This window comes from Haliotis rufescens, unplaced genomic scaffold (assembly GCF_023055435.1).
Source record: "Haliotis rufescens isolate VD_foot unplaced genomic scaffold, xgHalRufe1.0.p SCAF_9, whole genome shotgun sequence".
NCBI lineage: Eukaryota > Metazoa > Mollusca > Gastropoda > Lepetellida > Haliotidae > Haliotis > Haliotis rufescens.
This window is the reverse complement of record NW_025964383.1, coordinates 628139-644495: the sequence shown is the minus strand read 5'-3', so window position 1 is coordinate 644495 and position 16357 is coordinate 628139. Positions and strand designations below refer to the sequence as shown.

The window sequence follows — 16357 nt, the reverse complement described above, 5'->3', positions numbered from 1 at the left end:
ACGGACGTGAACAGATAGCATGGAGCAAGTGGGCATCTTACCATATTGAAGTGTACACGCTGGCTCGTTTTTCTTACCCACTAAAACAACCGTTGCGTTGTTGACAAGACAGTGTTCATAATACCTTTAGACAGAGCTACCTGTGGCGATCTCTAGATTCTGAGCGATATCGTGTTATTGTATTTTGTAAACGCTTGTCGTGTACTCCGACCGCCTGTACTTTATACACGTAGTTTTGGGTGCAAACTGTCTATCTGAAGATCATGCCATACGCAGTTACCGATGCACAAAGGATACACGTGGAACTGAATACACCCACTGAATACTATGGCGCAGTTACTCAGAATAACAAGGCATACATAGCAACACTTCGCACTAGATAATATGAAATATGGTATGTGTGCCGATACAATTACGTGTTTGTTTGTTTGTTTGTTGTTTGATCTTTAACGTCCCACTCCGCAATATTCCAGCTATATGACGGCGGTCTGTAAATAATCGAGTCTGGACCAGACAATCCAGTGATTGACATAATGAACATCGATCTATGCATGGGATATGATGGCATGCATCAACCAAGAGACGTCGGTGGGAACAATTTCAAACGTTGGGCAACCAGACTTTAGATGACAGTGTGTGTGTGTGTGTGTGTGTGTGTGTGTGTGTGTGTGTGTGTGTGTGTGTGTGTGTGTGTGTGTGTGTGTGTGTGTGTGTGTGTGTGTGTCCGGATTTATAGCGCTATCCCACTGAGATACCATGCTGCAGTTTAACTCAGACACAGTATACTGACTCCAAGCCGACCAGTCCTTGTTTTAGCCCTTTAAGGCCGAGGGCCAGACAGGGTAACAACAAGTACCATCGTTTAACGTCTTTTGGTATGTCGCGGCCGGAGATCGAACCCCGGACCTTCCGCTCTCCGGGCTGACGCTCTACCATAGATCTGATATGAGGATCTATCTCAATTCTGTCATTGTATCTGCACATATCATGTATCTCCATTGCATCTCTGTATCTGCTTGTTTTACTATGGGACGTTCATTTCTGTTTCTATGTATCAAAACGTCTGTTGCGTAGTTTGCATATTCATGTTTGCCCCTCCAGTATGGCAGTTATGATCCCATATGATCTGACAAGGCCGCCGGTGACCTGCGAATAAGGTGACGTGAATCCGTGAAGGTCCATTCATAATGCTTTTCACTCATGTTTTTCTTCCAAATATTTTCTGGCTGGGTCTTATGTATGCAGTGCTTATATATCTGTTTTCATGGCACCACGTATGGCATGTGTTTTCTCAAAACCCCAAAGATAGGTCATTAAACCAGAATTCACATACTTTCTTATTGTCGTGTCAACGGGCTTGTGTTGACGGGGAATTAGCTCTTGGGGTAATAAAGGACAAAATCGACATCACTGTCCCGGAACGCTTTATGCACAACATGTAAACAATAAACAACAATTTCACAATGAGCTGAATACCTGCTCTGACAACACAAACACAGCAATGAGCGGACCTTCAGCTCAGGCGTACAAGAGGTGAGCCTAGTTCCAGCTCACCTCAGGGCGTTTCCTACGAGCGGCACATCCTGCTCGAGGTCGTCCCTGTGCCAGCACTCGGAATACCAAGCCTGACTAACACCGTAGTAACTGTGTAATGGTAGCACATATATAGTAATGAACAACAATGGACAGACAAAGAGACAACGACGTTGCTTTGGACATTGGACATGTGGGCGTGATTAACCAACACAGTTCATGGGATGATCAATTAGGGCAATAAATGCCATACTATAAAAAAACAGTAATTAACGGGAAGTGATTAAGATGTAGCCCAGGTTGGCTGTCAGTCAATATACAATGGAATGTTGGTGAGGATTAACAACAGGGATTAGCGCCTAAAACGTAATAACAATTAAGTTATGGAGACATGGCTACAGGGTAATTAGCCTTTGGAGTCAAATGTACTCCAGACAATGGTAGTCATAAATCAGTTGCTAAAACAGTCGTACCAAGAGGTAAGTGATTTCTGGTTCAAAGCTGTGCTTCATTGCAGTACATGTGTTTTCACTACCCGGGTTGTATGTCATTAGTCCGGATAGCATATAACTTCTAAATAGCCAGAGAAATGAAAGTTTCAGGTTTTAGGTTATTAGAAGCATTGAAGTGAGCGAATTAAAATTTATCTTCGCATCGGCATTATTTCAACCATTTAGCGACAGAAGCATTGATAATATTTGTTGGATTGATGTTTATGGCGTGTATTTTCACCGAAACGAAATGCATACTTTTAGTTATTTGTATACTGATTTCTTGGACCTTACATTATAATCTCCATTACACGGACTGTTTTTAATAATAATAATAATAATAATAATAATAATAATAATAATAATAATACAGATTTATATAGCGCTGGTATCCAGTGCGAAGAACTGCTCAAAAGCGCTTCATTTGAGTCACATTACACAGCTAGGAAAACACAAAGCCTCAATACTCCAAGAAAGATTTGGTAAAAAGATAGGTTTTGAGTCTTGATCGGAACAAAGTAGAACTGTCAATGTTCCTGATATCCAATGGAAGCCTATTCCATAGCTCAGGGGCTACTTTGGCGAAACTCCGACCTCCAAAAGTTACCGTTCTAACACTAGGCACAGAGAGTAGGGACTGGCAGCTTGATCTGAGAGATCTCCCAGGCACGTACTCTTCAAGAAGCTCGCTGATATTATAAGTTGTTATTTTATTGTGTCTCACATTGAACACAATCAACATCACTTTATACTGGATTCTCTCATTGATTTTGAGCCAGTGGATGTTCCGTATAATCGGTGTGATATGGTCAAACTTTTTGATTTAGTAACAAGCCTGGCAGCACAGTTTTGAACTTTTTTCCAAAGTATAATGCTATTTGGTGTTTATGAATTGGGTATCACCTGCTGATATAGCGGATGGAGTTTTAAATACACGTATACCAACATCATGCCAAAAATGCAATTATATTAATTTCATTTCTCCCAAAAAATAACAACACCGTGTAACATTTCACCAAAGTAGCAAAGATATTCCTAAAAACTATTTCAGATGTCACAAATCCATGGCAGAACAACACGAAGCATGGCGAACAGGCTGTGTGAATGTCACGGACTCCAACAAGGATTCTTAAGAGTTGTTTCCCTTTGACCACTATTGACACTATTGTATGTGGCAGGGAGTTCCCGTGCAGCATTTTACAGCTAAATATTTCAGAGAGAATGTCTGTTAAAACACTCGATTGAATCAAATATGCATACTTATTACATATTTTGATATATATACTCTGATTCATTTAAGCTTCATTACATACTCATCTTTTCTAAAATGAAGGCAGTTCTATAAAAGAGATAGATAAACTTAATGTGTTTTGAAATTGGATGTAGTCCCACTGCAGGTTTGAAACATTATATTTTTGTTTGGAACTGAGCGCTTTAGCGGTGTCGTTATGCAAAATAAAATAAGACAAATATAATAAGCTACAGGGGGGCTACATGTAACTTCAAAGTAGGTTTAGCTCCATTCTACCACGACGACGAGACGACAAGACTGGTTTCAAACGTAGTCTTTTGGAACGCGTAATTAGAGATGGGTACATAGGTCAGCAATCTTAGAACGTTCCGAAAAGGGGTCACAGGTAGTGATCAAGTGTCTCTCCACCCCGAACGTCGACCTGGCTGAACTTGACCTACTTATGGGGCCTCAACACAGGATGGCGACCTTTGTGTCTTCCCATAAAATTCGCCAGGTCGTCGTTGGAGGCCCAAAGGAGGCAAAATGGTTGCCTAGGTCGTTCCAAGGTGGTACACAGGAGGTTCAGACATCGCCATGGTCGCCGTGAGTTTTTGAACATGTCCAAAATAGTCGCACAAAGGTCGCCGAGGAGGTTGGTTGCTCAAAGGTGGCTTAAAGGTGGCTCAAAGAGGCAGAAGGAAGGCACAAACATTGCCGTTGTTGCAGAATGAAGGTACAGGGGTCGCCCAATAGTCGCCAGGTAAAAGATGCCTTCTGCTGCAATTTTTCCCCGTCAATCTGGGCGATGCTTCTGCCTCCCTTGTGCCTCCTTTGGGCGACCAACATGAATGATGGTTGAATGATCATTGTGGCGACCGTCGTGCCTCCATTCAGCGACCACAGCAACCCTTGAGACACCATGACAATGCTTCTGCCTCTTTTCTGCCTCCTTTGAGCTATCTGTAGTGCCTCCTCAGCCTGCCTAGAAATAGAGGGTTTGCAGTGTTTCATTGTGGTTGCAGACGCTGAACAACTCGAGCAGTTACTGCTGAACAACTGCTGGGGCAGTTACATAGAAACATGATTTTCTGGGTTTAGGCGACCATTGAGCGTCCTGGCCAGTTTTTGGTGGCACAAAGGTCGCAGCCCTGTGTAAAGGGGGCTTTACTCTTCACTGTCCATGGCTGCCAACGTGGTTGTTCACGGTGACAGTGCTGTTTACACATGTCATTACACAGAGGGCAATCCCGATCAGTAGTTATATGGATCATTAACCTGGTGCTGTACTGGTGGAATGTGAGCCGAAATGCACAACCGTTGCCACTAGCATTGCTGACTTTACCGCTGTTTTAGCAGCAGACAGCTACACGAGAGAGACGTCTCATGTTTCTGATGTGACCCTGCCACAGTGGTTCGTGTGTTTTACTTCATTGTGTGTGTTCTTAAATAGATTTCATCAGGTTTGGTAAGCTGTTGTTCTGATATCGAACGTATACAATATTCTATTGGGTTATCGGCCGCCATTGTTATATGCATCGATGTGAAGGCTGTCGATAAATTGATGTCTTCTTACGCACGTTTTTTGTGTGAAAATGGAAAAGAGGTATCAGTAAAGAGGTATGGGCCAGAATCAAGCATTCTTCAATGTCATGGTAAAATTCTTTATAACCCAGTGGGAACCCGGATTGAAATAGACCCCTGGGACGCTCTGATAAGAGGTGGTCTGGCTTGAAGGTGCTTGATTAATTAAGATCGAAGCACCCGTCGTAGAAGCTGTCTAACTTCGATCGGGTGGTCTCACTTGGTCTCACAGTAGGTTTTACTTGTAACTGTCGAGCTGTATAGTTACTTCTTAGATAATCCTATGTATCACGAATCAAGAGGCATTGTTTCTTTGAGAGGCATATATAAGTTGAAGTACGAAATAAGGAGTTGAGGTGAAATGGGGTTTAAAGTCGCGTCAAAGATTATTGCACTTATATGATGACGTGTGTGTGTGTGTGTGTGTGTGTGTGTGTGTGTGTGAGAGAGAGAGAGAGGCTGTTTGTACTAGTCCGAACTGACGCCGATTTATTGTGTTGGCCCACTGAGATACCATACCGCAGTTTAACATGAATACCCCACTCAGACACAGTATAATGACTCCAAGCCGACCTGTCCTTGTTTTAGCCCCTTAATGCCGAGCGCCAGACAGTGTAACAACAACACAGATAGCAGTCAGACGTTGGGCCACTTTTTAATTGAAGTACCACGTTTTAACGTCTTTTGGTATGACGCGGCCGGGAATCGAACCTCGGATCTTCCGCTCTTCGGGCGGACGCTCCACCATTAGACCACGGAGGCGGTCTAGTAAGGATAAGATATATGGATGAACAACATCCTTATTACAATTAGGAGCGACGTTTCGTTGTAGCTTCTAACACATGCTTGATAACAGTGTCAGAACCAACAACGAAACGTCGCTCCTAATTGTAATAAGGATGTTGTTCTTCAATATATCTTATCCTTACCAAGAAGCACTGGTATTCATTCTGAAATCCATTTTAATTATGTTGTTCTCTAGCTTCCCCGGGTAAGTTTTCGATGTATTCAATTCCTGTGGGGGATCCGGGGTAACGAACCTGTTACAAATAACCATTACTTGTGAGTGTAGGCTAAAACTAGTCGAGTGGTCAGGCTCTGTGATACCCGAATCACCCTGTAGTGGGTACAGAATGAGGTAACGGTCACCTGTAGGGAGTACCGAATGAGGTAACGGAAAACCTGTAGGGAGTACAAGATGAGGTAACGGTCACCTGTAGAGAGTACAAGATAACGTAACGTCACTTGTAGGGAGTACAAGATGAGGTTACGGACACCTGTAGGGAGAACAAGATGAGATAACGGTCACCTGTAGAGAGTACAAGATAACGTAACGTCATTAGTAGGGAGTACAAGATGAGGTTACGGACACCTGTAGGGAGAACAAGATGAGATAACGGTCACCTGTAGAGAGTACAAGATAACGTAACGTCACTTGTAGGGAGTAATAGATAAGGTAACGGTCACCTGTAGGGAGAACAAGATGAGATAACGGTCACCTGTAGGGAGTACAAGATGAGGTAACGGTCACCTGTAGGGAGTACAAGATGAGATAACGGTCACCTGTAGGGAGTACAAGATAAGGTAACGGTCACCTGTAGAGAGTACAAGATGAGGTAACGGTCACCTGTAGGGAGTACAAGATGAGATAACGGTCACCTGTAGGGAGTAAAGAATGAGGTAACGATCACCTGTAGAGAGTACACGATAAGGTAACGGTCACCTGTAGGGAGTACAAGATGAGATAACGGTCACCTGTAGGGAGTACAGAATGAGGTAACGGAAAACCTGTAGCGAGTACAAGATGAGGTAACGGTCACCTGTAGGGTGTACAAAATAAGGTAACGGTCACTTGTAGGGAGTACAAGATGAGGTAACGGTCACCTGTAGAGAGTACAAGATGAGATAACGGTCACCTGTAGGGAGTACAGAATGAGGTAACGGACACCTGTAGGAAGTGCAAGATGAGGTAACGGTCACCTGTAGGGAGTACAAGATGAGGTAACGGTCACCTGTAGGGAGTACAGAATGAGGTAACGGTCACCTGTAGGGAGTACAGAATGAGGTAACGGTCACCTGTAGGGAGTACAAGATGAGGTAACGGTCACCTGTAGGGAGTACAGAATGAGGTAACGGTCACCTGTAGGGAGTAAAGAATGAGGTAACGATCACCTGTAGCGAGTACAAGATGAGGTAACGGTCACCTGTAGGGAGTACAGAATGAGGTAACGGTCACCTGTAGCGAGTACAAGATGAGGTAACGGTCACCTGTAGGGAGTACAGAATGAGGTAACGGTCACCTGTAGGGAGTACAAGATGAGGTAACGATCACCTGTAGAGAGTACAAGATAAGGTAACGGTCACCTGTAGGGAGTACAAGATGAGATAACGGTCACCTGTAGGGAGTACAGAATGAAGTAACGGAAAACCTGTAGGGAGTACAAGATGAGGTAACGGTCACCTGTAGGGTGTACAAAATAAGGTAACGGTCACCTGTAGGGAGTACAAGATGAGGTAACGGTCACCTGTAGAGAGTACAAGATGAGATAACGGTCACCTGTAGGGAGTACAGAATGAGGTAACGGACACCTGTAGGAAGTGCAAGATGAGGTAACGGTCACCTGTAGGGAGTACAAGATGAGGTAACGGTCACCTGTAGGGAGTACAGAATGAGGTAACGGTCACCTGTAGGGAGTACAGAATGAGGTAACGGTCACCTGTAGGGAGTACAAGATGAGATAACGGTCACCTGTAGGGAGTACAGAATGAGGTAACGGTCACCTGTAGGGAGTACAAGATGAGATAACGGTCACCTGTAGGGAGTACAAGATGAGGTAACGGTCACCTGTAGGGAGTACAGAATGAGGTAACGGTCACCTGTAGGGAGTAAAGAATGAGGTAACGATCACCTGTAGCGAGTACAAGATGAGGTAACGGTCACCTGTAGGGAGTACAGAATGAGGTAACGGTCACCTGTAGGGAGTACAAGATGAGATAACGGTCACCTGTAGGGAGTACAAGATGAGGTAACCGTCACCTGTAGGGAGTACAACATAACGTAACGTCACTTGTAGGGAGTACAAGATGAGATAACGGTCACCTGTAGGGAGAACAAGATGAGGTAACGGTCACTTGTAGGGAGTACAAGATGAGATAACGGTCACCTGTAGGGAGTATAAGATGAGATAACGGTCACCTGTAGGGAGTACAAGATGAGGTAACGGTCACCTGTAGAGAGTACAAGATAAGGTAACGTCACTTGTAGGGAGTACAAGATGAGATAACGGTCACCTGTAGGGAGTACAAGATGAGGTAACGGTCACCTGTAGGGAGTACAAGGTGAGGTAACGGTCACCTGTAGGGAGTACAAGATGAGGTAACGGTCACCTGTAGGGAGTACAAAATGAGGTAACGGTCACCTGTAGAGAGTACAAGATGAGGTAACGGTCACCTGTAGGGAGTACAAGATGAGGTAACGGTCACCTGTAGGGAGTACAAGGTGAGGTAACGGTCACCTGTAGGGAGTACAAGATGAGGTAACGGTCACCTGTAGGGAGTACAAAATGAGGTAACGGTCACCTGTAGAGAGTACAAGATGAGGTAACGGTCACCTGTAGGGAGTACAAGATGAGATAACGGTCACCTGTAGGGAGTACAGAATGAGGTAACGATCACCTGTAGAGAGTACAAGATAAGGTAACGGTCACCTGTAGGGAGTACAAGATGAGATAACGGTCACCTGTAGGGAGAACAAGATGAGGTAACGGTCACCTGTAGGGAGTATAAGATGAGATAACGGTCACCTGTAGGGAGTACAAGATGAGGTAACGGTCACCTGTAGAGAGTACAAGATAAGGTAACGTCACTTGTAGGGAGTACAAGATGAGATAACGGTCACCTGTAGGGAGTACAAGATGAGGTAACGGTCACCTGTAGGGAGTACAAGGTGAGGTAACGGTCACCTGTAGGGAGTACAAGATGAGGTAACGGTCACCTGTAGGGAGTACAAAATGAGGTAACGGTCACCTGTAGAGAGTACAAGATGAGGTAACGGTCACCTGTAGGGAGTACAAGATGAGATAACGGTCACCTGTAGGGAGAACAAGATGAGGTAACGGTCACTTGTAGGGAGTACAAGATGAGATAACGGTCACCTGTAGGGAGTATAAGATGAGATAACGGTCACCTGTAGGGAGTACAAGATGAGGTAACGGTCACCTGTAGAGAGTACAAGATAAGGTAACGTCACTTGTAGGGAGTACAAGATGAGATAACGGTCACCTGTAGGGAGTACAAGATGAGGTAACGGTCACCTGTAGGGAGTACAAGGTGAGGTAACGGTCACCTGTAGGGAGTACAAGATGAGGTAACGGTCACCTGTAGGGAGTACAAAATGAGGTAACGGTCACCTGTAGAGAGTACAAGATGAGGTAACGGTCACCTGTAGGGAGTACAAGATGAGGTAACGGTCACCTGTAGGGAGTACAAGGTGAGGTAACGGTCACCTGTAGGGAGTACAAGATGAGGTAACGGTCACCTGTAGGGAGTACAAAATGAGGTAACGGTCACCTGTAGAGAGTACAAGATGAGGTAACGGTCACCTGTAGGGAGTACAAGATGAGATAACGGTCACCTGTAGGGAGTACAGAATGAGGTAACGATCACCTGTAGAGAGTACAAGATAAGGTAACGGTCACCTGTAGGGAGTACAAGATGAGATAACGGTCACCTGTAGGGAGAACAAGATGAGGTAACGGTCACCTGTAGGGAGTACAAGATGAGGTAACGGTCACCTGTAGGGAGTACAAAATGAGGTAACGGTCACCTGTAGAGAGTACAAGATGAGGTAACGGTCACCTGTAGGGAGTACAAGATGAGATAACGGTCACCTGTAGGGAGTACAGAATGAGGTAACGATCACCTGTAGAGAGTACAAGATGAGGTAACGGTCACCTGTAGGGAGTACAAGATGAGATAACGGTCACCTGTAGGGAGTACAAGATGAGGTAACGGTCACCTGTAGGGAGTACAAGGTGAGGTAACGGTCACCTGTAGGGAGTACAAGATGAGGTAACGGTCACCTGTAGGGAGTACAAAATGAGGTAACGATCACCTGTAGAGAGTACAAGATAAGGTAACGGTCACCTGTAGGGAGTACAAGATGAGATAACGGTCACCTGTAGGGAGAACAAGATAAGGTAACGGTCACCTGTAGGGAGTACAAGATGAGGTAACGATCACCTGTAGGGAGTACAGAATGAGGTAACGATCACCTGTAGAGAGTACAAGATAAGGTAACGGTCACCTGTAGAGAGTACAAGATAAGGTAACGGACACCTGTAGAGAGTACAAGATAAGGTAACGGTCACCTGTAGAGAGTACAAGATAAGGTAACGGACACCTGTAGAGAGTACAAGATGAGGTAACGGACACCTGTAGAGAGTACAAGATAAGGTAACGGACACCTGTAGAGAGTACAAGATAAGGTAACGGACACCTGTAGAGAGTACAAGATAAGGTAACGGTCACCTGTAGGGAGTACAAGATGAGGTAACGGTCACCTGTAGGGAGAACAAGATAAGGTAACGGACACCTGTAGGGAGTACAAGATAAGGTAACGGTCACCTGTAGGGAGTACAAGGTGAGGTAACGGTCACTTGTAGGGAGTGCAAGATGAGTTAACGTCACCTGTAGGGAGTACAAAATAAGGTAACGGTCACCTGTAGGGAGTACAAGATAAGGTAACGATAACCTGTAGGGAGTACAGAATGAGATAATGGTCACCTGTAGGGAGTACACAATGACCCAAATAGTATTTCCTCTAAATTATTATTAGGCATAAACATTTGAAACTGCTCCTGTTTTCTATGAGCCAACTCCTTTGACCATCTATGTTAGGAATGCGAGGGTTGATTGATAACAGCCTCACATAGAAGGAAGTGAGTAGTAATGAAATCTGTTCTTGTGCACAATGCGTGATATCATAGAGGTGTGTCCACGAAAAGTTAAGTCAATCGAACAATTATGTTCGCTGTGACCAGTCAGTAAATTAAGCAGGATTCTTTGATAAAAAACGTGGTCTCGAAACATCTGACAATCCTTGTTATGTAAATAATAGGCATTAATTTCATACAAGAACACAAGCATTCGAACCACTGCTTCACACTAAGACCAAAGTTTCTCTCTTACAGTGCCTGCGAATTATTCAAACTCCTAGTTTAGGTTTAACTTAAACCATTGCGTTATCGTTAGCGTCAACATTTGTAGATACAAAATGAATGATGTACTTAGATACCCTGTGAAATAGCATCTTCATCCGTCGCTAAAGCGCCGTATTCCATTGAGAACTTGGTAAGAAATGGAAAGTTCGTTTGACAAGCTAAATATGTATCTATTGCTCTGTGTACACATTTCGTTATAGTGCGTTGTGTTCTACCATGCGTTTTGCTTTACCCTGTATTACTTGTCACACTTTATTGGTTTTCGAAAACCACAAAGCAACATGATCAAAAGTAGAAAATATATTTAGCAATTGATGTACTGTGCCCGTTAATGATGAAATGCTGATAGAGAAAGCTCGCGATTTTGGTGGCAAAATGGACATTTCTGACTTTGCATATTCTCGTGTATGGCTCACTCGATTCAAATCCAGACATAGTCCACTTCCATGACAGATTGTTTGAAACGTGTATGTCTTGAATAAACATTGAGTGGATATACCTGTTTGCTCTGTCATCTGTCATGAGTTGCATCATTGAAGGGAAGTAACTCTTCCAGTAAGAAGCTGGTTTCAGTTATACGGAAATTCGTTTATGCGGACGAATTGTGAAATGACGCAAGTGTCCGTATAAACGAGGCACGACTGTACCATATTGGGTGTCATTCACACAAATTCCGTGCCTTAGTATTATGAGGTACCACTGAATATTTTCTTGGTGCTGGGAGTTCCAAATAAAATGGATAGATACAGATTCTCCACACAAAAATTGTGGATGTTTTAAAAACAAGACCAATCGCCTAATACTGAGTTATGTTACGTATTAGGCTTGAATCTGCCTTGGTCGTGTTTTCAGTTGAACTGATATTGTGTAATGACTGTTTGAATCTGTAGAACAATATTCAAGTATAGTATGAATACATAATTCATTAATATACCATGTTATGTTTTTAGTTATTTATGTGTAATGATACTGACCATGTATGATCAATTCTTGAATAATGTTCCTAAAACCGGACACCCTTCCTTTGCAGATTATAGACTGTTACAAAATTATTTGAAACTGATTATCGTTCAGTGATATTAGCCTCATTTCTAGGTAAAGCACACTATCTATAACCTGCCAAATATCCTGTCATTAAAGATACGTTTTCAACTACCGGTTGAGAGAATTAATTTTTTTGTTATTAAATGTAACCGCCCATCTCTCGAATGAATGATGGCAATAAAACTTGACTCAGAGTTAGCGGAAACTACTCAACGCTTATTTGGTAAAATATGTAAAAAATTGATAAACGGATCACCCACAGGTGCAACTATCGCTGACTTGGTGCACCAGCCGTTTAATAGCCAAGTGCCGACTGCTACTTTAAGCCACGATATGAAAAAAATATGTTTCGCCTGAAAAAATGTTTACGTTGGATATGAATATATATCCGTGTTCCCGCAGGCTTTTAAAACCGCCAGTCCTGTGGGACTGCCAACTCTGATAGTTACCTGTCCCCACTAAGTCTAGTCAGTAGATTGATTGCATTGACGTCGTCTCTGAAGTAACTTAGTTAGATCTATTCGTTATCCACACAGATATAAGTCACAACTATCTCTTTTTTAATATTTCAGGACTAAGTCGCTTCAAATAAATATTTAACCTCCAATGTTATTTCCTCACACCTAAAATAGACAACAGGAAACCCTGATGATTACAGGCAAGCTATCCTTGTACGAAAAATCAACTTATTTGAATATCGCCGAACAAAGATTTATATAGGGTATATAATTACCGGTTCAAGCCTAATGTTGCCGGTGTCACGAAATATATTCGCCCCCAGAATAAAGTCTCCCCCCGGCGAATTTATACCGGTACAGTTCCGCCCCTCTCGAAATAAACTCTCCCCCACCCTACGAAATAAAGTCTCCCCCCAGAATATTTCCTCCCCCGGTCGTTTTATAAATACTTGCCATGCAGTTCAATAGTTGATGTTATTTTGGGTTAGGTAATGTTGTAATCTATTTTTAGCCATTGATTCCATTACTTTGCATAAGTTTGAAGTTGAGATTTTGGTCGATATGAGTTAGCTTGATTAGCTGGTTTATTAGGTTTAGGGATTGGTATGACTAGGGCCTGTTTCCAGGGAGTAGGATATAGTTTTAGGTTGTTTTTTTTAATTATTTGTTCAGAAGTTAGGTCTAATCCTGGGGCTGTGCCCTTTTTCCTGTTTTGGATTACGTAGAGGAGCTCCTCCATTTTGTAGGGTTGGTTTATTTCTAGATTGTTATTGTTTGGTTCTTTTGTGGGTTTGTTTTTTGTTTTAAGTTTATCTTGGAATTTTTGGCTGAAGTTGGTGCTACTGCTAACGGCCGAAAAGTTGTTGGCGAGATTATTTGCTTTTTGGGCGGGGTTGGTTGAGTTGTTAATGTTAGTTTTTTATGTCGTTTTAAGCCTGGATTTTGCGCCAGACCGTTCTGGCATCTGTACGGTTATTTATACATTCGCAGAATTTTTTCCAGTCTCTACTTTTGGCTATTTGGACTAGTTTTTGAACCTGGTGGTTTAGTTCGTGGGCTAAGTTTAGATGTGTGTAGTCGCGTTTTGCTTTATTGAAGGCTGATTTACGTTTTCGTCTAGCCTGTTCTATTTCCTCATTCCACCATGGTACCGTGGGTTTGCCTGATGTTTTGAAGGGGATGGAGGTTTTGGCTGCCTTTATTATATATTAGTCTGTTAGGTTTTTACAATAGGTTTCTGGGTAATTATTTTCTATTTCATTTAAGTTAGCTTCGTTGCAGATATCTTGGGATTGGTCCCAGTTAGCTTATTGTAATAGAATTTTGGTTCTTGGTTTTCTGTTTGGATTGGTACGTTTGTATTTACTATGGTTATGTTTATCGGGAAGTGGTCACTACCTAGCGGGACGTCGTGCACTTCCCATTGATCTGCGGTGCATATGGTTAGGTCGATAGCCGACATTTTTTGGTTTATCTTATCGTACCTCGTGGGTTGGTTGTTATTTAGGAGTACTAGGTCGTTTGTTTCTATCCATTCGGAGATTAATTTGCCATGATTTTCTATTTTATCATCTATGCTCCATGTAGGATGGTGAGCGTTAAGTTTCCTAGGAATATAGTAGATTTATCGCTTATTTGAAGTAGTTTGTTTAGATCCTCAGGTTGGACTTTTTGTTCCGCCCAGTGGTATATATTTATGATGTTTATTTTTCGGTTATTTAATGTGATTTTAATGCAGTTGGCTTCTAGGTTTGGCGTGTCTATTTTTATTTCTTCGTAATTTATATCTTCCCTGATAAATATGATTAGTCCTCCTGCGGCTCTTCTTGTTTTTGGTTTAGCTCTGTCAGTTCTAACTTAGTTGTAGTTAGGTAGTGTGGATTTGGATTTTTTTGAGAATTTGGTTTCCTGGATACAAGCAATGTGAGGGCCTTTATTTAGTTTAAATTTAGTTTTTAGTTCATGGCCGCGGGAAGTGAGTCCGTTGGCGTTCCACTGAAAAATATTTAGTCCTTTCATTATTGGGTTCGGGTGATAGGTGATTTAATTTTTAGTTTTTATATTATTCGGTGACTTCTTTTAGGTGGAGGTTAAAGAGGAAGAAGGAAAGATCGGTTAATTTTATATTGAAAGCTACTTTGTGGAAGGATTTCATGCTAGCTTTTGGTGAGTTTTGACTATGCATGTATACTAGGAGTATTTAGGAGGTTATTTAGGTTTTGGGTGTTGGCTGGTTGGGGAGTTTTGCGGTTTAGTTATTTCTTCCTTTTTGGGGCTAGGAGGGAATTTTGGTTTGTTTTAGTTGGAGTAGTGTCTATTGTTTCCTCAGTAGTGGAGAAATCTTCATCATCGGTTAGATTCGGTTTAGCTGTTTGAGTTTCCATAGGACGAAAACACATTAAATGGCCTGGCCCGTGTGCGAAATACGCATCAGTCGGAATGCGCACGTTGAATCTCTTGGGGTCTGTTGTTGGGGTTCGCTTTCTGGCAAGCAGGGCAACGCTTACAGAACTCACGGACGTCATTACTCATACTGCGCCACCAGTACCGCTCGGTGACCTTGGCAATGGTTGCATTCTGCCCGAAGTGACAACCACCGACAATGCTGCTGTGGAGAGTCTCTATGATCTTCATCTTCTCTTCTTCACCAACGACGACCTTCTGCTTCTTCTCCCCATTGCCTAGATGGTAGAGAACTCTGTCAGCAACTGTGAAAGAGGCTGCCTTCTCACGTAGACGTCTCTTTTGATCTTTGGTGAAGTCTTCTGGGTACGTAGTAGAGGCGATGTAGTCTACAAAGCGAGATACTTCGCTGGCATCCATCACGAGAAGATTTGGTAACACTGAAAAACTGTATGGCAATGTGTTGACGAACGATACAAGCAAATGATAGCAATTGTTCTAACCCTTTAGGTATTTGTACACGTATTATGTGTGATGGGCAGCAACTTGACATGCCCGTTGCCCACAACCGCCCTCCCTACATGAAAACACCTCGGCGTGACACGCCAGCCCCATTTTCTCAGGATGACACCAGCAGTGACACCCACATGAACTGACGGCTAGTCATCTACGGACACGTTGGAATAGTTCGTTTGAAAATGATTTTGTTGGTTTGTACTACATTCATAAATTAATATTACGTTTATAAGCTTACTTTTCAATAATGCAAGCAACAATAGCTATATTAAAAATCATAAAATTCAGTATTCAATCAAGAATATATCTTTCTGGCGTGTTTCTTTTGAATGAAAAACACTTTCATTCAGTCAGTTCGCCACGCGGTTTGGGGCCCGTTTTGGGAGGCGGTTGAAATGTAATACAAAACTCTGTATATATTCAAACGGCGCACCTCAAGTCAAACCGCTATGCAAGGTTTTTTTCCAAGATATTAGGCCTTATTCTGTAAAATTACCCTTGGCTCGGGTAGAACCTCTGGGCTAACCACGCGGTTCAAGATAATCGAGCACTGTTCGATTTCTTTTTTAGCCGAACGGTCCTAACCGCGCCAATGGAAATACTACATCGTCATCATAAATGAACTGTTTCGATTTGTCGCGGTTTTACCAAACGCTAGCCCCTAGCGGTTTGCAGTTGGTGAAACCGCGCCAAACCGCGCACTATGGAAACAAAGTCGCCGAACTTTTGAGCATATTTTTTGTATAGCATTTCAAAAGCCTGGGTTGTTTGCATTAAAATCAAAACAAAGGAATCTGTAATTAAAATGTGTAAGGTGAAAAAGCTTTTACATAAAAGAGCAAAATACATGGGGGAGAGTAAATATATAATTCTATA

General features: G+C 42.7%; 1 protein-coding gene across 1 annotated transcript in view; it reads left to right on the top strand.

Annotated features, from left to right (window-relative positions):
• Nucleotides 1–3736: 3736 nt before the first annotated feature.
• Nucleotides 3737–16357, top strand: part of LOC124129574 — a 31985-nt gene continuing 19364 nt past the window's right edge. Inside the window, exon 1 of the mRNA XM_048391047.1 lies at nucleotides 3737–3861. Within this exon, the coding sequence (XP_048247004.1) occupies nucleotides 3737–3861 (125 nt within the window). The remainder of the gene's footprint in view (nucleotides 3862–16357) is intronic.